The sequence below is a fragment of the Nerophis lumbriciformis genome, linkage group LG04 (assembly GCF_033978685.3).
Source record: "Nerophis lumbriciformis linkage group LG04, RoL_Nlum_v2.1, whole genome shotgun sequence".
NCBI lineage: Eukaryota > Metazoa > Chordata > Actinopteri > Syngnathiformes > Syngnathidae > Nerophis > Nerophis lumbriciformis.
Genome location: NC_084551.2, coordinates 52,648,051 through 52,671,792, shown reverse-complemented (window position 1 = coordinate 52,671,792; position 23,742 = coordinate 52,648,051). Strand labels below are relative to the sequence as shown.

Genomic DNA, 23,742 nt, shown 5'->3' with positions numbered 1-23,742 from the left:
GTTACTCTCCACGGAGACGTGAAGCTCAGATGAGTTTAGGTGTGGAAGAACCAGAACAGAAACGCGTCTATTTACATCTTGGACGACGTCTTCCGAGAAGCCTGAGAGCAGTGACATCACTTCCTGCCTTCAGGTCGCACAAAAAACAGTTTTGCTTCCAAAAAAAAAAGAGTTCCCGAGTGTTCAAGTACTTCCACATCTGTCAGCCCCTCCCCCAAGACATGCTCCAGTCTCCTGTCGCCAGGCGGTCTGATATGTCGGGGGGGGGGGGGCAGTGTCACTCGTACCGGCTGGGGGGGTCCAGACAGGCTCCTAATGACACACACACACGCACAGAGGGGCCATTGTGCGTGGACGTCGCTGACAGACCGAACGATAGGCCAGTCGCCATGGCGATGCCTTATCTGCGCCCGTCTTCCTGCCGTCCCCCTCGCTCGTCACGTTCAGGTGCGACCGTCAAGGACAACCTTCTCCAAACAAAACTTTCTTGAGTGGGAACATTCTCTTCCACGCTGAGCACACGTGAGCGTCACTCGAAGCCACATCCGTGGGAGGTCAAAGGTCACTTCCTGTCGGCCTCTCAAACACGCACGTCCATCAATGCAGACCGGTCACATGACCCCGCAGTCAAAGAGAAATGATCTGTCCCTGCATCCCATATGAGCATTATTGACTTGTGCAAGCGTAAAAAGAAATCGTCTTACTGCTTTGAATGTGGCTCCGCCTACTTCACCTCACTTCCTGTTTCGTTCCGACTTGTCTGAAAGAAAACACACACACGTCCCAGTTGGGGAATCAAAATAAGGAAGCTACTGCTAAAGGGGGGGGGGTCACGGCCTGTTTGTTTAGGAGGGGAAAGGTCAATGGGGGAGGGGCAACCCAGTTGAGTGATGCCGTCGCCATGACGACAACGTCAGACTCCGACGTCTGCTGTGGCGTTTGAACTGGAGGAGACACCGGGGAGAGAAAAAGAGCGGCCACTGTCGCCCCCTGGTGGCCAAACATCAGCAGTCTGTGCTCCATACAAATAATGGATGTTATTTATGATTGGCTCGTTAAAGCACCACGTGACCTTTACTTTGAAAGTCTGTGACATTTACAGTAAAGTAACATTCCACGTGAAATATAACGTCATAAATGTAATAATGCACCAGTCGGCACTAAAAGGGTTTTATAAGGGGGGGAGGCGGCAGACGTGCACCCCGTGCCCCCCCCCCGCCTCAGTGTCGCGGTATGTCGAGTGTTTATAAGGCCTTGTGACCTGTCGCGACCTCTGACCCCTAGACAAGGCGGCCAACAATGACCTTGGATAACCTCCAACATGCTGATTTCAAGGACAACACTGCTGTTTGTTCCTTTCTTCTTCCACTTATCCTCCGAGTGCTTCTGCTTTGAAACTAAACACCCCCCCCAGCCCTCCCGTGGAATACAGTAGCAGCAGCAAGTACAGTTAAAATACATACAGTAGAAGCAGGAAGTACACTTAAAATATATAAAGTATAAGCAGGAACAGGAAGTACATTTAAAATATGTGAAGTATAAGCAGGAAGTAAACTTATATTACATAAAGTATAAGCAGGAAGTACACTTAAAATACATTAAGTATAAGCAGGAAGTACACTTAAAATACATAAAGTATAGACAGGAAGTAAACTTATATTACATAATGTATAAGCAGGAAGTACACTTCAAATACATAAAGTATAAGCAGGAAGTAAACTTTTGTTACATAATGTATAAGCAGGAAGTACACTTAAAATACATCAAATATGAGCAGGAAGTACACTTAAAATACATTAAGTATAAGCAGGAAGTACACTTCAAATACATAAAGTATAGACAGGAAGTAAACTTATATTACATAATGTATAAGCAGGAAGTACACTTAAAATACATAAAGTATAAGCAGGAGGTACACTTAAAATACATGAAGTATAAGCAGGAAGTACACTTCAAATACATAAAGTATAATCAGGAGGTACACTTAAAATACATGAAGTATAAGCAGGAAGTACACTTCAAATACATAAAGTATAAGTAAGAAGTAAACTTATATTACATAATTTATAAGCAGGAAGTACACTTAAAATACATGAAGTATAAGCAGGAAGTACACTTTAAATACATACAGTATAAGCAGGAAGTACACTTAAATTACATAAAGTATAAGCAGGAAGTAAACTTATAATACATAATGTATAAGCAGGAAGTAAACGTATATTACATAATGTATAAGCAGAAAGTACACTTTAAATACATGAAGTATAAGCAGGAAGTACACTTCAAATACATAAAGTATAAGCAGGAAGTAAACTTTTGTCACATAATGTATAAGCAGGAAGTACACTTAAAATACATCAAATATGAGCAGGAAGTACACTTAAAATACATAATGTATAAGCAGGAAGTACACTTAAAATACATACAGTACAAGCAGGAAGTATACTTAAAATAAGTAAAGTATAAGCAAGAAGTAACCTTAAAATATATAGAATATAATCAGAAAGTACACTTATAATACATAATTTATAAGCAGGAAGTTTACTTAAAATACATATAAAGTATGAGCAGAAAGTAAACTTATAATACATAATGTATAAGCAGGAAGTACACTTAAAATACATAAAGTATAACCAGGAAGTACACTTACAATATACGTCACATTAATGATAAGGAAAATAAAGGATAGCTGAAAAAAAAAAAACAGGACATGACGCCTTAAAGGGCAACTGCACCTTTTTTCTTATTTAGCCTACCATTCACAATCCAATATTAAATGTTTTACTTTACCCTATACTACACAATGTTACATGTTTTTATTATTAAAAGTTTTACTCTACCATATACAATATTAAAAGATGTATTCTACCCTGTTATACAATATTAAAAGTTTTACTCTACCATGTGATACAAAATTGAAAGTTTTACTCTACCCTGTCAAACAATTTTAAAATGTTTACTCTACCATATACAATAGTAAAATATTTCTTCTACCCTACTGTACAATATTAAAAGTTTTACTCTAACCTGTCATACAATATTACAAGTTTTACTCTACCCGGTTATACAATATTAAAAGTTTTACTCTACCATATACAATATTAAAAGTTTTACTCTACCATATACAATATTAAAATATTTCTTCCACCATACTATACAATATTAAAAGTTTTACTCTACCGTGTCATACAATATTAAAAGTTTTACTCTACCCTGTCATACAATATTAAATGTTTTACTCTACCCTGTCATACAATATTAAAAGTTTTACTCTACCCTGTCATACAATATTAAAAGTTTTACTCTACCCTGTCATACAAAATTTAAAGTTTTACTCTACCCTGTCAAACAATTTTAAAATGTTTACTCTACCATATACAATAGTAAAATATTTCTTCTACCCTACTGTACAATATTAAAAGTTTTACTCTACCCTGTCATACAATATTAAAAGTTTTACTCTACCCGGTTATACAATATTAAAAGTTTTACTCTACCATATACAATATTAAAATATTTCTTCCACCATACTATACAATATTAAAAGTTTTACTCTACCGTGTCATACAATTTTAAAAGTTTTATTCTACCCTGTCATACCATATTAAATGTTTTACTCTACCCTGTCATACAATATTAAAAGTTTTACTCTACCCTGTCATACAAAATTTAAAGTTTTACTCTACCCTGTGAAACAATTTTAAAATGTTTACTCTACCATATACAATAGTAAAATATTTCTTCTACCCTACTGTACAATATTAAAAGTTTTACTCTACCCAGTCATACAATATTAAAAGTTTTACTCTACCCGGTTATACAATATTAAAAGTTTTACTCTACCATATACAATTTTAAAAGTTTTACTCTACCATATACAATATTAAAATATTTCTTCCACCATACTATACAATATTAAAAGTTTTACTCTACTGTGTCATACAATATTAAAAGTTTTACTCTATCCTGTCATACAATATTAAATGTTTTACTCTACCCTGTCATACAATATTAAAAGTTTTACTCTACCCTGTCATACAATATGAAAAGTTTTACTCTACCCTGTCATACAATATTAAAAGTTGTACTCTACCATATACAATATTAAAATATTTATTCTACCCTACTATACAATATTAAAAGTTTTACTCCAACCTGTCATACCATATTAAACGATTTACTCAACCATATATGATATTGAAAGTTTTACTCTACCATATTCAATATTAAAATAGTTCTTCTACCCTACTATACAATATTAAAAGTTTTACTCTATCCTGTCATACAATATTAAAAGATTTACTCAACCATATACAATATTAAAATATTTATTCTGCCCTACTATACAATATTACAAGTTTTACTCTACCCTGTCATACAAAATTTAAAGTTTTACTCTACCCTGTCAAACAATTTTAAAATGTTTACTCTACCATATACAATAGTACAATATTTATTCTACCCTACTGTACAATATTAAAAGTTTTACTCTACCCTGTCATACAATATTAAAAGTTTTACTCTACCCGGTTATACAATATTAAAAGTTTTACTCTACCATATACAATATTAAAATATTTCTTCCACCATACTATACAATATTAAAAGTTTTACTCTACCGTGTCATACAATATTAAAAGTTTTACTCTACCCTGTCATACAATATTAATAGTTTTACTCTACCCTGTCATACAATATTTAAAGTTTTACTCTACCCTGTCATACAAAATTTAAAGTTTTACTCTACCCTGTCAAACAATTTTAAAATGTTTACTCTACCATATACAATAGTAAAATATTTCTTCTTCCCTACTGTACAATATTAAAAGTTTTACTCTACCCTGTCATACAATATTAAAAGTTTTACTCTACCCGGTCATACAATATTAAAAGTTTTACTCTACCATATACAATATTAAAAATTTTACTCTACTATATACAATATTAAAATATTTCTTCCACCATACTATACAATATTAAAAGTTTTACTCTACCGTGTCATACAATATTAAAAGTTTTACTCTACCCTGTCATACAATATTAAATGTTTTACTCTACCCTGTCATACAATATTAAAAGTTTTACTCTACCCTGTCATACAATATGAAAAGTTTTACTCTACCCTGTCATACAATATTAAAAGTTGTACTCTACCATATACAATATTAAAATATTTCTTCTACCCTACTATACAATATTAAAAGTTTTACTCCAACCTGTCATACAATATTAAACGATTTACTCAACCATATACGATATTGAAAGTTTTACTCTACCATATTCAATATTAAAATAGTTCTTCTACCCTACTATACAATATTAAAAGTTTTACTCTATCCTGTCATACAATATTAAAAGATTTACTCAACCATATACAATATTAAAATATTTATTCTGCCCTACTATACAATATTACAAGTTTTACTCTACCCTGTTATACAATATTAAAAGTTTTACTCTACCCTGTTATACAATATTAACAGTTTTACTCAACCCTGTCATACAATATTAAAAGTTTTACTCTACCCTGTCATGCACTATTAAATGTTTGCCCGCCAAGAGAAACAGGAAGTGCCTCCAGGTCACATGGCAGCAACAAAGCAATTCGCCAGATTTATTTTTTCAAAAGAAATAACCACATGTTATGATCATGTGACCACAAAGACGTTATTGACAGGTTCCGTTTGTTTTGAGTTTATAGCAACGTTTTTTACTCGGATGTTTTGAAGACTTTAAGACTTTGAAGTTGTTTGGGTTGTCGCGGTGACTCATGGAGCGTTTCACGGTGGCCCAGCATGAGGTCACGTCGGGAATAATAAAGTCACGTCTGTCTTTGTCCTCCTGAGGCTCATCTCCGCCTTTATTTTACTGCTCTTATTTTTGAAGCGCACGTCTCCAACCTTCTGCTTCTTTCTCCATCTTGCAGGAGGGCAAGGCCGACTGCAAGCAGGAGAAATGTCCGCCCGTGTCGGAGGATTGCGCCCTGGTGGTCAAGCAAACCGGCGCGTGCTGCGAGCGCTGCAAAGGTAACACGCGACGACCTCAAATTTGTTTATTGTACCTGAAGAGCTGAACAGGAAGTGTGGAAATACCATTTCCTGTTCTCGCCGCGAGGCCATGTGGTTTCCATACACTTCTTCACGCGCCTGATTGCACTTTACGAGGCCGCACCTCATCTGGAGGCGCGGCAGTCCTCCTCGTTGCCAGGGCGACCGCGGGCGTTTCATCGTCGGCGCCGTCTTTAATTTTTAATACCTTTGGTGTCGCCGTGTCGGAATGACGTGCTTGACACTTGAAGTCCAAGAACTACTGGCCTCAGTACACCATACTTGCCAACCTTGAGACCTCCGATTTCGGGAGGTGAGGGGGAGGGGGGCGTGGTTAAGAGGGGAGGAGTCAAGTATTTCATATATATATATATATATATATATATATATATATATAAGAAATACTTGACTTTCAGTGAATTCTAGCTATATATATATATATATATATATATATATATATAGGTTGATTGGCAACACTAAATTGGCACTAGTGTGTGAATGTGAGTGTGAATGTTGTCTGTCTATCTGTGTTGGCCCTGCGATGAGGTGGCGACTTGTAGAAAATGGATGGATATATATATATATATATATATATATATATATATATATATATATATATAAATAAGAGAAATACTTGAATTTCAGTATTCATTTATTTACACATATACACACACATAACACTAAAATGCCTGAGGGTCCAAAAGAATCCCACTCATAAAAGCGTTAAAATAAGTCATAAAAAATGTTTAAACACTTAAATCTTTAGATCAATTTAAGATCCATCTGTCGATTTAATGTTTATTTTTTGTCAGTTTTTTGTTTGTTTGTTTGTTTGTATGTAAAACGCCCTTTTTTTGTAAAAACAAACAAAACAAAAACAAACAACAACAACCAAAAAAAAACGTTTTTGCGGCAAAGCCACAAAATATGCAATATTTTCCCCAATAAATATTTCAAAGTAGAATATTTGATATGAAGTAACTGGGACCTTAAATGGCTCAATTCATAACAACATTGATTTTGATTCATAATTATTTTTGGAGCACTGACAAAAAAAATCCACAAAAATTCTTGGGGATCCAAAAGGGTCCCACTCATAAAAGTGTTAAAAATAGGTCATACATTTTTTTCAACATTTAAATCTTGAGATCAATTCAAGATCTATCCGTCAATTATATTTTTGGGTTGTTTTTTTTTGTATTTTTGTTTTATGGCCTTTTTTGTCAAAGAAAACATTGTTTTTTAAACGGCAAACACACAAAATATTCAATATTATTTAATATTTTCCCCCAATATTATTACAAAGTATAATATTTAATGTAAAGTATTTGGAGCCTTGAATATGGTATATCAATAGTTCATAACAACATTGATTTTGATTCATTATTATTTTTTGAGCAATGACCATTTAAAAAAAAAATCCCACTAAAATAAAAAATCATCAGTCATACATTTTTTTTAACACTTTCAATTTAAGATCCATCCGTTGCTTATGTTTTGTTTTTTTTTCAATGTTTTTTGTTTGCTTGTTTGTTTGTTATATGACCTTTTTGGTAAAAAAAACAAAAAAAAAACGTTTTTGCAGCAAAGACACAAAATATGCAATATTTTCCCCAATAAATATTTCAAAGTAGAATATTTGATATGAAGTAACTGGGACCTTAAATGGCTCAATTCATAACAACATTGATTTTGATTCATTATTGTTTTTGGAACAATGACAAAAAAAATCCACTAAAATTCCTGGGCATCCAAAAGGGTCCCACTCATAAAAGTGTTAAAAATAAGTCATACATTTTACACTTAAATCTTTAGATCAATTCCAGATCCATCCATCAATTTTACGTTTTTTATTTATTTATATATTTTTTATTTTGTTTTTGTCAAATAAAACTTTGTTTTTTAAACGGCAAACACACAAAATATGCAATATTTTCCCCAAACATTATTATAAAGTGTAATATTTGATGTTAAGTATTTGGAGCCTTGAATAGGGCAATCATTCATAACAACATTGATTTTGAGTCATTTTTATTTTTGAGCAATGACAGCTTTAACGAAAAAACATCTGTGTTAGTAGGGTCAACATTGCAACTTTTACTTGTTACATTTCACCTGTATGCTCTTTTTTCCCCTCACTTTTTGTTCTGTAACAATATTTTTAGAATGTGCCGCGAGCCGTTAAAAAAATGAGCTGCGGGCTGCAAATGGCCCCCGAGCCGCACTTTGGACACCCCTGCTGTGTAGCATTCAATAGCGGAAAGATAATACATCATCCAGTTTACCACAATACAAGCACATTTTACTTAGAAAAATTTGTTATTTTTTTCAATTTAGTTACTCACTATAAAACATTTTCATATCTGTAAATTATTGTCAAAGTATCGAATCGAGACTTGAAATTGGATCGTATCTGAGGCCAAAAAAACGGAAAACGTTGATCGGGACATACAGTCGTGGTCATACACTTGTAAAGAACATAATGTCAGTTTCCAATCATTTCTACAACTCTTATTTTTTTGTGATACAGTGATTAGAGCACAGAACTTTCCTCCAGAAGGTCTTATCTTTGTCCATGTGATGTCAGATGAAACAAAAATTTAGCTGTTTGGCCACAATACCCAGCAATGTGTTTGCAGGAGAATAGGTGAGGCCTTTAATCCCAGGAACACAATTCCTACCGTCAAGCATGGTGGTGGTAGTATTATGCTCTGGGCCTGTTTAGCTGCCAATGGAACTGGTGCTTTACAGAGAGTAAATGGGACAATGAAAAAGGAGGATTACATCCAAATTCTTCAGGACAAGCTGAAATCATCAGCCCGGAGGTTGGGTCTTGGGCGCAGTTGGGTGTTCCAACAGGACAACGACCCCAAACACACATCAAAAGTGGGAAAGGAATGGCTAAATCAGGCTAGAATGAAGGTTTTAGAATGGCCTTCCCAAAGTCCTGACTTAAATGTGTGGAAGAAACAAGTCTGTGGAAGGTCTTGCAACTCCGGGTTTCTTGGACCACCAATGTGAGACATGACAGGCGTGGCAGTTTTGAGAGTCTGTTTATTTTTCAATAAACCTCAGCTTGCTCTGGTTGCTTTTCAGCAGCTCTCGCCTCTCGTGACGGTCTCTTTCTTCGAGTCGCTTTTCCGTCTTCCTTGTCTCCGTCTCCGTTTCGCTCTTCCTCGCGCATGCTCGTCATCCACCAACTCCAACTTCTCCAGCCCCGTCCTTCTCGGCTGCTGCCTTTTTACACAGTGACAGGTGATTAGCAAAACGCGCCCAGGTGGGCCATCTACGCACCTGTCGCCGATCTCGCACCCCGCCTCTCTGCAGGTCCGCAGGCCACGCCTCCCCACAAAGTCCATGTCAGAAAAGCAACAAATTTAGCTGAACTGCAGAAGCTTGTGGATGGCTACCAAAAGCGCCTTATTGCAGTGAAACATTTTCAGTAGACCCATAATAAATTCATAAAAGAACCAAACTTCATGAATGTTTTTTGTGACCAACAAGTATGTGCTCCAATCACTCTATCACAAAAAAATAAGAGTTGTAGAAATGATTGGAAACTCAAGACAGCCATGACATTATGTTCTTTACAAGTGTATGGAAACTTTTGACCACGACTGTACATACTAAAAAGTCATTATCATATGCTTTGTCAAAGCTGACACAAAGTTATGTCATTCTGTTACAACATCTGTTTTTATTTATTTTAAAAATAGCATTATGGCCCGCGCATGTTTGGACGTTTCAGTACGCGGCCCTTGGGTTAGACCCTGGTTAGACCCTGGTTAAGACCAAGCACGCTGTATTTCTCTGTTTCTACTTTTCTTTTCTTTGACGCACTGCCATCAGAAGGCTCCGCCGTTGGCCATGTGGCGGTAGCGTGCATGAAGCTGATGGGAGCCTTTGTGGGACTTGGACCTTCCAAACGTGCTGATTGGTCTACAAGATGCCTTTTAGTGCTGACACAGGATCAGTTTGGGTCCGGCAAAGCAAATCAATGACGGTCGTCACGTTTCAAACATCGATCTCCGGCCATTTACTGTCAGTGGCCTGAAATGAAGAGCCTAATAATTTAGTGCAGGCTGTGTGTGTGTGTGTGTGTGTGTGTGTGTGTGTGTGTGTGTGTGTGTGTGTGTGTGTGTGTGTGTGTGTGTGTGTTTCACATATTCCACCCTTGTGGGGACCAAGTACTGACTGGAACAAACAAAGCTTATTTAGTGAGGACATTTCTGTCATCTGTAGTAGAGATGTCCGATGAAATCAGACTGCCGATATTATCGGCCGATAAATGCTTTAAAATGTAACATCGGAAATGATCTGTATCGGTTTCCCGGGGCAACCATTCTCCCGAATTTCTTCCGATTTCCACCCAGACAACCATATTTGAGGCGTGCCTTACAGGCACTGCCTTTGCGTGCCGGCCCAGTCACATAATATCTACGGCTTTTCACACACATACAAGTGAATGCAAACATACTTGGTCAACAGCCATACAGGTCACACTGAGGGTGGCCGTATAAACAACTTTAACACTGTTACAAATATGCGCCACACTGTGAACCCACACCAAATAAGAATGACAAACACATTTCGGGAGAGCAGCCGCACCGTAACACAACATAAACACAACAGAACAAATACCCAGAACCCCTTGCAGCACTACCTCTTCCGGGACGCTACATTATACACCCCCCCGCTACCCCGCCCACGTCAACCTCCTCATGCTCTGTCAGGGAGAGCATGTCCGAAATTCCAAGCTGCTGTTTTGAGGCATGTTAAAAACAGAATGCAATTTGTGACTTCAATAATAAATATGGCAGTGCCATGTTGGCATTTTTTTCCATAACTTGGGTTGATTTATTTTGGAAAACCTTGTTACATTGTTTAATGCATCCAGCGGGGCATCACAACAAAATGATATGTTAATTCCACGACTGTATGTATCGGTATCGGTTGATATCGGAATCGGTACTTAAGAGTTGGACAATATCGGATATCGGCAAAAAAGCCATTATCGGACATCTCTAATATGTAGGTTTAGACCAGGGGTGTCCAAACTTTTTCCCACTGAGGGCCGCACACTGAAAAATCAAAGCATTCGGGGGCCATTTTGATATTTTTCTATTTCAAAACCAATATACAGATTTTTTGATTTTTTTTTCCTTTAGAGCTCCCCTCAAGTTTGGCCCAGAGGACCCAGATGGGTCTCAGTCATAAAAATGTTAAAAACAAGTCACATATGCTGATCTCAATTTTAACCCCGATTGAAAAGTAAAAGTAAATAAAAAGGTAGAAAATTGATGAGCATTTTGTTTAATTTTGTTCAATATTGTACTGTGTTGAGGACACTCAGGAGTGCAGTGGCTTCATGTCAATATTTGATTTACTTATTTGACTGATGCATGTTTTGATTTTTTAATTGTTATTATTATTTCTGGTTTATTATTTTATTTGATCTTATGTATCATTTTGGTGGGTAACTTGTTTTGGGGAGAAAAAAAAGACCATTTGATATGTGTTTAATTGTATCCATGCACTGTGTATGTCAAAAATCCAATAAACAAAGGTTTTAAAATAATAATAATAATAATAATAAGTCACATATTAATATTAATGCTTAAATATCGAGATCAACTTCAGGTCTATTTGTCAATATAAAGTATTATATATGTATATACACATACATATATACATACATACATATATATATTATGCCCTTTTTGTCAACAAAACCTCATTTTTTATGGCAAATCACAAAAGATGCATCATTTTCCACAAAAAGATTTTTAAAGTGGAATATTTGATATGAAGTAATTAGAGCCTTCATCAAATAGGTCAATAATTCATAACACCGTTGATTTTAATTCATTATTATTTTTTGAGCAATTAGTTTGAAAAAATCCCACATAAATTCATATAAGTGTAAAAAATAAGTATTTTTTTTCTACTTTTAACACTTAAGTCTCAAGATCAATTTCAGATCTGTCTGTTGATTACACGTTTTTTACTATTTTTTACATGTTTTTTTAAATTTGTTGTTTTTTGCCCTTTAAAAAAAAATAATTGTTTTTTATATGGGAAACACACAAAATATTAATTATTTTCCTGAATTTTTTTTTAAAAAGTGTAATATTTTATGTGAGGTAATTGGTCAGTAATTCATAAAAACATTGATTTTGATTAATTATTATTTTTTGTAACAATGACAGATTTAAAGGGGGAAAAAACCTCCTGCGTGGCAATTTTGTGTTATCAGAGTCAACATTGCAAGTTTTTCTTGTTACATTTCACCTGGTTGCTTTTTTATTTCCTTTTTTTTTTTAATTGTTTTTGTTTTTTTTAAACATTACTACCTGCGGGCCGTAAATGTCCCCCAGGTCCACACTATATATGCCCTTGGTTTAGACGATACGGACCCTCTTGATCGTGCCGATATCTTGTTTTTCTTCAACAACGACAACAAGTTTCAGCTCTGATTCTCACCTTATGACTTCTTAGGTTGCATGTTGGACGGACGTGCCTACAACAGCTCTGTGTCCTGGACCAGCGCCACCAAGCCCTGTACGACCCGTCGCTGCCAGGTAACACGAATGATAACAATACCGTGGCGGAACCTCGCTTTTCATACGATTCAGTTAACGATATAAACCTTTGCCTGAATCTTTGAACAAACTAGTCCATTTGTTCCTCTATTTTACTGAAGAATGAACCAAGAATCTACAAGTTAGTGATTCAGTCTCTGGATTTTTTTTTTATTGGGTACGCCCCATGGGGCCAAAGAAAGTTGCGAGTGCTAGCACTTTAACAAAGCAGGGGAGAAACACTATTGAAATCAAGAAGGCACTTGTAGTTCCCCTCCACTCGCCAACGAAAGTGTTCAACAGAGTTAAAAGTGATGCTAAATAATAATTAATACGTTTCATTCATCATAAATATGCTTTTCACATTGTTTTCTGCATGTAAAACTATCATTGCTAGGGGTTCTGGGAAAAAAAAAAGTCACAAATTCCTCAGTAAATTCACCAAAACGTCACCGTGGAGTTATTGAGTCTGTTTAGCTGATTAGAGAGCTAACTTCCACAGCTAGTGGGTCCATGACGATGACTTCTGTTTTGTTTGATCAGCCGCTTTACTTAGAGATGTCCGATAATATCGGACTGCCGATATTATCGGCCGATAAATGCTTTAAAATGTAATATCGTAAATTATTGGTATCGGTTTCAAAAACTAAAATGTATGACTTTTTAAAACGCAGATGTACAGTTCAGAGCGCCAATAAACCTTAAAGGCACTGCCTTTGCGTGCCGGCCCAATCACATAATATCTACGGCTTTTCACACACACAAAAGTGTGTGAAACTTGGTCAACAGCCATGCAGGTCACACTGAGGGTGGCCGTATAAACAACTTTGACACTTACAAATATGCGCCACACTGTGAACCCACACCAAACAAGAATGACAAACACATTTCGGGAGAACATCCGCACCGTAACACAACATAAACACCACAGAAGAAATACCCAGAACCCCTTGCAGCACTAACTCTTCCGGGACGCTACAATATACAACCCCGCAACCCTCTTCAAATGTCTATTCTTGGTGTTGGGTTTTATCAAATAAATTTCCCCAAAAAATGCGACTTATACTCCAGTGCGACTTATGTATGTTTTCCCCTTCTTTATTATGCATTTTCGGCCGGTGCGTCTTATACTCCGGTATAGTACGGTAGTGGTCAATTGTACGGAATATGTACTGTACTGTGCAATCTACTAATACAAGTTCCAATCAATCAATCAAAAACAAGGTTTTTCAAAATAAGAGAACAACTTCAACTCAAGTTATGGAAAAAAGTGGCAACATGGCACTGCCATATTTATTATTGAAGTCACAAAGTGCAGTATTTTTTTAACATGCCTCAAAACAGCAGCTTGGAATTTGGGACATGCTCTCCCTGAGATAATAGTGAAGTGAAGGGAAGTGAATTATATTTATATAGCGCTTTTTCTCAAGTGACTCAAAGCGCTTTACATAGTGAAACCCAATATCTAAGTTACATTTAAACAAGTGTGGGTGGCACTGGGAGCAGGTGGGTAAAGTGTCTTGCCCAAGGACACAACGGCAGTGACTAGAATGGCGGAAGCGGGGATCGAACCTGCAACCCTCAAGTTGCTGGCACGGCCGCTGTACCAACCGAGCTATACCGCCCCGATAATCCTGATACCCACTACAACTATGGGAAATACTATACTTTGACTTTCACAAAGTGCATTATTTTTTATTTTTTTTAAACATGCCTCAAAACAAAAGCTACAAAAACAATGAAGGCACACAGCTTCAGTCCAGAGTATACTAGACCTCTGAATTCGGGAGATGGGGCGGCGGGGTTGAGGTGGGCGGGGTTGGGGAGAGTGGGCGGGGGGTGTATATTGTAGCATCCCGAAAGAGTTAGTGCCGCAAGGGGTTCTGGGTGTTTGTTCTGTTGTGTTTATGTTGTGTTACGGTGCGGATGTTCTCCCGAAATGTGTTTGTCATTCTTGTTCGGTGTGGGTTCACAGTGTGGCGCATATTTGTAATAGTGTTAAAGTTGTTTATACGGCCACCCTCAGTGTGACCTGTATGGCTGTTGACCAAGTATGCATGGCATTCACTTGTGTGTGTGAAAAGCAGTAGATATTATGTGATTGGGCCGGCACGCAAAGGCAGTGCCTTTAAGGTTTATTGGCGCTCCGTACATCTCCCTACGTCCGTGTACACAGCGGCGCTTTAAAAAGTCATACATTTCACTTTTTGAAACCGATACCGATCATTTCCGTTATTACATTTTAAATCATTTATCAGCCGATAATATCGGCAGTCCGATATTATCGGACATCTCTAGTTCTAACATAGAAAAAGGTGGTCCGACATAAAATATTGTTTCCTTGTTGCGGCAGGAAGGCGTGATCACGGAAGCAGAGGTGCAGTGTGTGGTTCACTGCAAGAACCCCAAGATTCATCCCAAGAAGTGCTGCCCCACCTGTCCCAGTAAGCCCCGCCCACCGGACAGCCACAGCTCCGCCTCCTGTCTCACTACAGGGAAGTTAATTTTTTTTGTCTTTTTATGTTTCAGCTTGCATTTTCGAGGGTCGTCTGTACAAAGAGAAGGAGGAGTTCAGTCCAGAAGGCAAACCTTGCGTCAAGTGTACTTGCACGGTGAGTTTTAGTCCTCGTGTTCTTCATCCTAGATGGCTGCCAAGTGATCTACTGATCTACTAGATTTTTGCTCGTAAACCTGATAGCACACGATCGATAGCTGATCCACTAAACTAGTGAGCAGAGGATTGCGTCCGTTAAGTGAGCAGACTAAGGAGCGCAATCCATTTAACGTGTCTGTCGTCGTGATTATGCAGAATATATTCCGATCATCAGGGCGCCCACAATACCGGGAGGAGAAGATGCAAACACGATTTATCAATGCTGAAACTGTTCTGCGGGCGTTGTTGTGCGTTTTTGTTTAGTACATCTGGAATCTGAGTGCAAAATGGCACACTTATTACGCACACGGCTGCAAAGACAGACAATGGTCAGACAATACTTGGTTATGGTACATCGCCTACATGAAGAAATATCTTGCAATATGCATTTTCTTGCGTTGGGATCATTCCAGACGCATTAATGCACTGCGGTGCTGTAGGAGTACACAGAATAATCGGTACACTTTCGAATTGCGATTCGTTTTTTAATGATTCTAAATTGATTCATAATTTTCAAAAATCGATTAAAAAAAAAAGTGGAGGAGTTCAAGTACCTGGGAGTCTTGTTCACGAGTGAGGGAAGAGTGAATCGTGAGATCGACTGGCGGATGGGTGCGGCGTCTTCAGTAATGCGGACGCTGTATCGATCCGTTGTGGTGAAGAAGGAGCTGAGCCGGAAGGCAAAGCTCGCAATTTAGGGACAAGGACAAGATCACGGGTACACGCGGCTGAAATGAGTTTCCTCCGCCAGGTGGCGGGTCTCTCTCTTAGAGATAGGGTGAGAAGCTCTGTCATCCGGGGGGAGCTCAAAGTAAAGTCGCTGCTCCTCCACATCGAGAGGAGCCAGATGAGGTGGTTCGGGCATCTGGTCAGGATGCCACCCGAACGATGTTTAGGGCACGTCCAACCGGTAGGAGGCCACGGGGAAGACCCAGGACACGTTGGGAAGACTATGTCTCCCGGCTGGCCTGGGAACGCCTCGTGATCCCCCGGGAAGAGCTGGACGGAGTGGGTGGGGAGAGGAAAGTCTGGGCTTCCCTGCTTAGGCTGCTGCCCCCGCGACCAGACCTCGGATAAGCGGAAGAAGATGGATGGATGGATGGATTAAAAAAAATGTATCAATAATGGGTTATACTTGTATAGCGCTTTTCTACCTTCAAGGTACTCAAAATGAAATATACTGTATATACATTTTGTTTTACATATATACAAGTTAATTTTATAATACTTTTTTTTTTTAAATACATTTAAATATTTTAAATAAATTTGATAAATTTTATATTTAAATAAATAAATAAATACATACATACATTTTAAAATTAATTAATCCCCTTGAGGGAGGGGTCACCCACATCTGCGGTCCTCTCGAAGGTTTCTCATAGTCATTCATATTGACATCCCACTGGGTTGTGAGTTTTTCCTTGCCCTTATGTGGGCTCTGTACCGCGGATGTCGTTGTGGCTTGTGCAGCCCTTTGAGACACTTGTGATTTAGGGCTATATAAATAAACATTGATGTTTTTAGGAAAAAATTTTAGCCTGTAACCGGTTTTGAAAAGGTTTTATGATAACTATTGTATCAAATAATAAATTGCGAGAATCGGTTTGAATCGGAAATCATGTTGAATTGGGAATCGATTCTGAATCGAATCGTCACCCCATCGGAATCGGATCGAATCGTTAGGTGCCCAAAGATTGACACTCCTATTTCTCAGTGCTAAAAAATAGTTTCTGTTGTACAACAGAAAAGGTGGTACAGATTATAGACATCTGGTGCTTGTTGACAACATTGTGCAACCCTAATATTATTGAATGTGGAGAGAAATGAGTGTTTCCATGGTGAAGCCGCTTAGTGCACGCAAAATCCCCACTTAAATAGGCCCCCTAAATTGTACTATTAGTAGATCACACAGCAATAGTACACGCAGTTTTACAGTTTGCACACGCTGTTTAGATCTTAGTAGATCAGGCCCAGAGTGTACTGAGTAAGTACACAGGCCTTTAGGTATTGGAGTTGTGAGTGTGATGTCATTGCTTGTAGAAGACACAGAAGGTGGAGGACATGCTGACAAATGCTGCTGTTGTTGCAGGGAGGACGGACTCTCTGCATGAGGGAGGCGTGTCCTGTCCTTTCTTGCCCCGCCCACCTCAGCCACACCCCTCCAGGACAGTGCTGTCCCAAATGTCTGGGTAATGAACCGTTGCTGTGTGTGTGGTCACGTCTGGGCAAAGATGATGTCATCATCCTCTTCCTCGTCCTGCAGGTCAGAGGAAGGTGTTCGACCTATCTCGGGGGAGTTGCCTCTTCCACAGCGAGGTCCTGGAGAACGCCGCCACCTTCCCGCACGACAACTGCACCTCGTGCACGTGCAAGGTACTGACCGCCTGGCACCGCGCCAACATGTGTGACTTGATGACACCCTGACCTCCTCCTCCTCCTCCTCCTCCTCCTCTTCCTCCTCCTCCTCCAGAACTCCACCGTGGTCTGCAGGCGGCGCTGCTCGCGCGCCGCCAGTTGCCATGGAGACCACTGCTGTGAGGAGTGCTTGTCCTACGTGAAGGTGGAGGAAGTGAAGTACTGCAGAGTCCGCAACAAAATCTACAGGGTGAGACAACATGGATGGATGAAGGGAGGGAAGAATGGATGGATGAAGGGAGGGAAGGGTCGATGGATGAAGTGATGGATGAATGGAGGGATGGGTTGATGGATGAATGAAGGGATATACAGATGGATGAATGGGTGGTCGAAAGATGGATCAATGGTAAATGGTAAATGGGTTATACTTGTATGGCGCTTTTCTACCTTCAAGGTACTCAAAGGGCTTTGACACTATTTCCACATTCACCCATTCACACACACATTCACACACTGATGGCGGGACCTGCCATGCAAGGCCCTAACCACGACCCATCAGGAGCAAGGATGAAGTGTCTTGCTCAAGGACAGAACGGACGTGCCAAGGTTGGTAGAAGGGTGGGGATCGAACCAGGAACCCTCAGGTTGCTGGCAAGGCCACTCTCCCAACTGATCCACGCCGTCCCATTGAAGGGATATATAAACTGATGGATGGATGAAAGATAGATTGATGGCTGAATGAAGCAATATATAAATGGATGGATGGATTGATTGATGGATGGATGAAGTGATGAATGATAGATGGATTGATTGATGGATGAATGAGGGATACATAGAAACCTGAAGGATGGATTAGTGGATACATTGAGAGGATATATCAATTGATGGATGAAGTGATGGATGAATGAGGGATACACAGATGGCTGAAGGATGGATTGATGGATAAATGAGAGGATATATTAATTGATGGATGGATGAATGATGGATTGATGGATGAATGAGAGGATATATAAATTAATGGATGGGCGAATGTAGGGATAAATACAGTAAATTGATGGATGGATGGTGAAGTGATCAATAGATGGATAGATGTATGGATTGATAGATGAATGAGAGGATATATCCATTGATTGAGGAATGGATGAATGAAGAGATACACACATGCCTGGATGAATGAGAGGATATATACAGTAAATTGATGGATGGATGATGAATGTATGGATGGATTGATGCATGAATGAGAGGATATATAAATTGATGTATGAAGTGATGGATGAATGAGGGATACACAGATGGCTGAAGGATGGATTGATGGATAAATGAGAGGATATATAAATTGATGGATGGATGAATGAGAGGATATATAAATTAATGGATGGAGGAATGAAGGGATAAATACAGTAAATTGATGGATGGATGGTGAAGTGATCAATGGATGCATAGATGTATGGATTGATGGATGAATGAGAGGATATATACATTGATGGATGGATAATGGATGGATGTGTGGATTGATGGATGGATGAATGAAGGCATATACAGATGGCTAAAGGATGAATAGATCAATGGATGAATTAGAGGATATATACAGTAAATTGATCGATGGATGATGAATGTATGGATGGATTGATGCATGAATGAGAGGATATATAAATTGATGTATGAAGTGATGGATGAATGAGGGATACACAGATGGCTAAAGGATGGATTGATGGATGAATGAGAGGATATATAAATTGATGGATGGATGAATGAGAGGATATATAAATTAATGGATGGAGGAATGAAGGGATAAATACAGTAAATTGATGGATGGATGGTGAAGTGATCAATGGATGCATAGATGTATGGATTGATGGATGAATGAGAGGATATATACATTGATGGATGGATAATGGATGGATGTGTGGATTGATGGATGGATGAATGAAGGCATATAAAGATGGCTAAAGGATGAATAGATCAATGGATGAATTAGAGGATATATACAGTAAATTGATGGATGGGTGATGAATGGATGCATGAATGAGAGGATATATAAATTGATGGATGAATGAGGGATACACAGATGGCTGAAGGATGGATTGATGGATAAATGAGAGGATATTTAAATTGATGAATGAATGAAGTGATGGATGAATGATGAATGAATACACAGCTGGCTGAAGGATGGATTGATGGATGAATGAGATGATATATAAATTAATGGATGGATGGCTGAAGTGATGGATAGATGAATGAAGGGATATATACAGTAAATTGATGGATGGATGATAAAGTGATGAATGGATGATGGATGATTGAGAGGATATATAAATTGATGGATGGATGTGTGGATTGAAGGATGGATGAATGAAGGGATGCACAGATGGCTGAAGGATGAATTGATGGATGAATGAGAGGATATATACAGTAAATTGATGGATGGATGATAAAGTGATGAATGGATGGATGGATTGATGGATGATTGAGAAGATATATAAATTGATGGATGAATGAAGGGATACACTGACGGCTGAAGGATGAATAGATGGATGAATGAGAGGATATATACAGTAAATTGATGGATGATGGATGGATTGATGCATGAATGAGAGGATATATAAATTGTTGGATGGATGGATAAAGTGATGGATGGATGGATGAACGCAGAGTGAATGCAGTCTTGTGATGTTTTGATGATGTCATCAACAGGAAGGAGACATGTGGTCATCATTCAACTGCACGTTGTGTGCATGTGTGAAAGGAAGTGTGGAGTGTCGACCCAAACAGTGTGTACCAATCAGCAGCTGCCCCTCGGTGAGTGACACGCCCCCTGACCAATCACCAATCAGTATACTAGATCAGTTTAACATCCAAGTATGTAGACGTTTTTCTTTGTGGTAAAACTCATTTATTTACCAGACATTGCTGATGAACTTCATACTAAGTACATTCTACTACACTCAAAGTACATTTGAGTACATTCAAAGTACACTCCACTACAATCAAAGTACATTTGTGTACATTCAAAGTACATTTTACTACATTCGACATACATTATGTACATTCAAAGTACATTCGACTACATTCAAAAGTACATTTTACTACATTCAAAGTACATTCAACTGCAAACCCCGTTTCCATATGAGTTGGGAAATTGTGTTATATGTAAATATAAATGGAATACAATGATTTGCAAATCCTTTTCAACCCATGTTCAGTTGAATATGCTACAAAGACAACATATTTGATGTTCAAACTGATAAACATTTTTTTTTTGCAAATAATCATTAACTTTAGAATTTGATGCCAGCAACACATGACAAAGAAGTTGGGAAAGGTGGCAATAAATACTGATCAAGTTGAAACACTTATTTGGAACATCCCACAGGTGAACAGGCTAATTGGGAACAGGTGGGTGCCATGATTGGGTATAAAAGTAGATTCCATGAAATGCTCAGTCATTCACAAACAAGGATGGGGCGAGGGTCACCACTTTGTCAACAAATGCATGAGGAAATTGTTGAATGGTTTAAGAAAAACCTTTCTCAACCAGCTATTGCAAGGAATTTAGGGATTTCACCATCTACGCTCTGTAATATCATCAAAGGGTTCAGAGAATCTGGAGAAATCACTGCACGTAAGCAGCTAAGCCCGTGACCTTCGATCCCTCAGGCTGTACTGCATCAACAAGCGACATCAGTGTGTAAAGGATATCACCACATGGGCTCAGGAACACTTCAGAAACCCACTGTCAGTAACTACAGTTGGTCGCTACATCCGTAAGTGCAAGTTAAAACTCTCCTATGCAAGGCGAAAACCGTTTATCAACAACACCCAGAAACGCCGTCTGCTTCGCTGGGCCTGAGCTCATCTAAAATGGACTGATACAAAGTGGAAAAGTGTTCTGTGGTCTGACGAGTCCACATTTCAAATTGTTTTTGGAAACTATGGACGTTGTGTCCTCTGGACCAAATAGGAAAAGAACCATCCGGATTGTTCTAGGCGCAAAGTTGAAAAGCCAGCATCTGTGATGGTGTGGGGGTGTATTAGTGCCCAAGACATGGGTAACTTACACATCTGTGAAGGCACCATTAATGCTGAAAGGTACATACAGGTTTTGGAGCAACATATGTTGCCATCCAAGCAACGTTACCATGCTTATTTCAGCAAGACAATGCCAAGCCACGTGTTACATCAACGTGGCTTCATAGTAAAAGAGTGCGGGTACTAGACTGGCCTGCCTAAAGTCCAGACCTGTCTCCCATTGAAAATGTGTGGCGCATTATGAAGCCTAAAATAGCACAACGGAGACCCCCGGACTGTTGAACAACTTAAGCTGTACATCAAGCAAGAATGGGAAAGAATTCCACCTGAGAAGCTTAATAAAAGTGTCTCCTCAGTTCCCAAACGTTTACTGAGTGTTGTTAATAGGAAAGGCCATGTAACACAGTGGTGAGCATGCCCTTTCCCAACTACTTTGGCACGTGTTGCAGCCATGAAATTCTAAGTTAATTATTATTTGCAAAAAATAAAAAATAAAGTTTATGAGTTTGAACATCAAATATGTTGTCTTTGTAGTGCATTTAATTGAATATGGGTTGAAAAGGATTTGCAAATCATTATATTCCGTTTATATTTACATCTAACACAATTTCCCAACTCATATGGAAACGGGGTTTGTACATTCAAAGAATATTCTATACATTCAAAGTACATTCTACTACAATGAACGTATATTCTATACATTCAAAGTACATTCCACTACATTTAAAATACAATCTACTACATTCAATGTAGAGTCTATACTTCCCAAGCACATTCCACTTCATTCAACATACATGTTACTACATTCAAAGTACATTCTATACATTCAAAGTACATTCAATGTACATTCTGTAGATTCCAAGCACATTCCTCTTCATTCAACGTATATTTTACTAAATTCAAAGTACATTCTACTACATTCAAAGTACATTCAACGTACACTCTACTACACTTAACCTACATTCAAAGTAATTTCTACTACATTCAAAGTAAATTCTACTACATTCAAAGTAAATATTACTACATTAAAGTACATTATACTGCATTCAAAGTACATCCTAATACATTCAATGTACATTGTACTACTGCAAAGTACATTCCAGTACATTCAATGTACATTCTACTACATTCAAAGTACATTCTACTACATTCAAAGTACATATTACTACATTCAAAGTACAGTATACTGCATTCAAAGTACATTCTACTATATTAATGTATATTATACTACATGCAAAGTACATTCCAGTACATTCAAAGTACATTTTACTATATTCAATGTACATTATACTACAAGTACATGCAACGTACATTCCAGTACATTCAAAGTACATTGTACTACATTCAAAGTACATTTTACTATATTCAATGTACATTATATTACATGCAACGTACATTCAAAGTACATTTTACTATATTCAATGTACATTATACTACATGCAACGTACATTCCAGTACATTCAAAGTACATTAAACTATATTCAATGTACATTATACTACATGCAACGTACATTCCAGTACATTCAAAGTACATTCAACTATATTCAATGTACATTATACTACATGCAACGTACATTCCAGTACATCCAAAGTACATTTGACTATATTCAATGTACATTATACTACAGGCAACGTACATTCCAGAACATTCAAAGTACATTTTACTATATTCAATGTACTTTATACTACATGCAACGTACATTCCAGTACATTCAAAGTACATTTTACTAGTTTCAAAGTACATTTTACTATATTCAATGTACATTATACTACATGCAACGTACATTCCAGGACATTCAAAGTACATTTTACTATATTCAATGTACATTATACTACATGCAACGTACATTCCAGGACATTCAAAGTACATTTTACTATATTCAATGTACATTATACTACATGCAACATACATTCCAGTACATTCAAAGTACATTCAACTATATTCAATGTACATTAAGCTACATGCAATGTACATTCCAGTACATTCAAAGTACATTTTACTATTATTCAATGTACATTATACTACATGCAATATACATTCCAGTACATTCAAAGTACATTTTACTATATTCAAGGT

The 23,742-nt window shown here is 37.9% G+C and overlaps 1 protein-coding gene across 1 annotated transcript in view; it reads left to right on the top strand.

Annotated features, from left to right (window-relative positions):
- bmper (BMP binding endothelial regulator) overlaps nt 1-23,742 on the top strand; it is a 64,884-nt gene that overhangs the window by 10,421 nt on the left and 30,721 nt on the right. The window contains exons 3-10 of the mRNA XM_061945944.2: nt 5,927-6,026; nt 12,546-12,628; nt 14,982-15,072; nt 15,158-15,240; nt 17,371-17,470; nt 17,545-17,654; nt 17,752-17,886; nt 20,331-20,435. Of these exons, the coding sequence (XP_061801928.2) occupies nt 5,927-6,026; nt 12,546-12,628; nt 14,982-15,072; nt 15,158-15,240; nt 17,371-17,470; nt 17,545-17,654; nt 17,752-17,886; nt 20,331-20,435 (807 nt within the window). The remainder of the gene's footprint in view (nt 1-5,926; nt 6,027-12,545; nt 12,629-14,981; nt 15,073-15,157; nt 15,241-17,370; nt 17,471-17,544; nt 17,655-17,751; nt 17,887-20,330; nt 20,436-23,742) is intronic.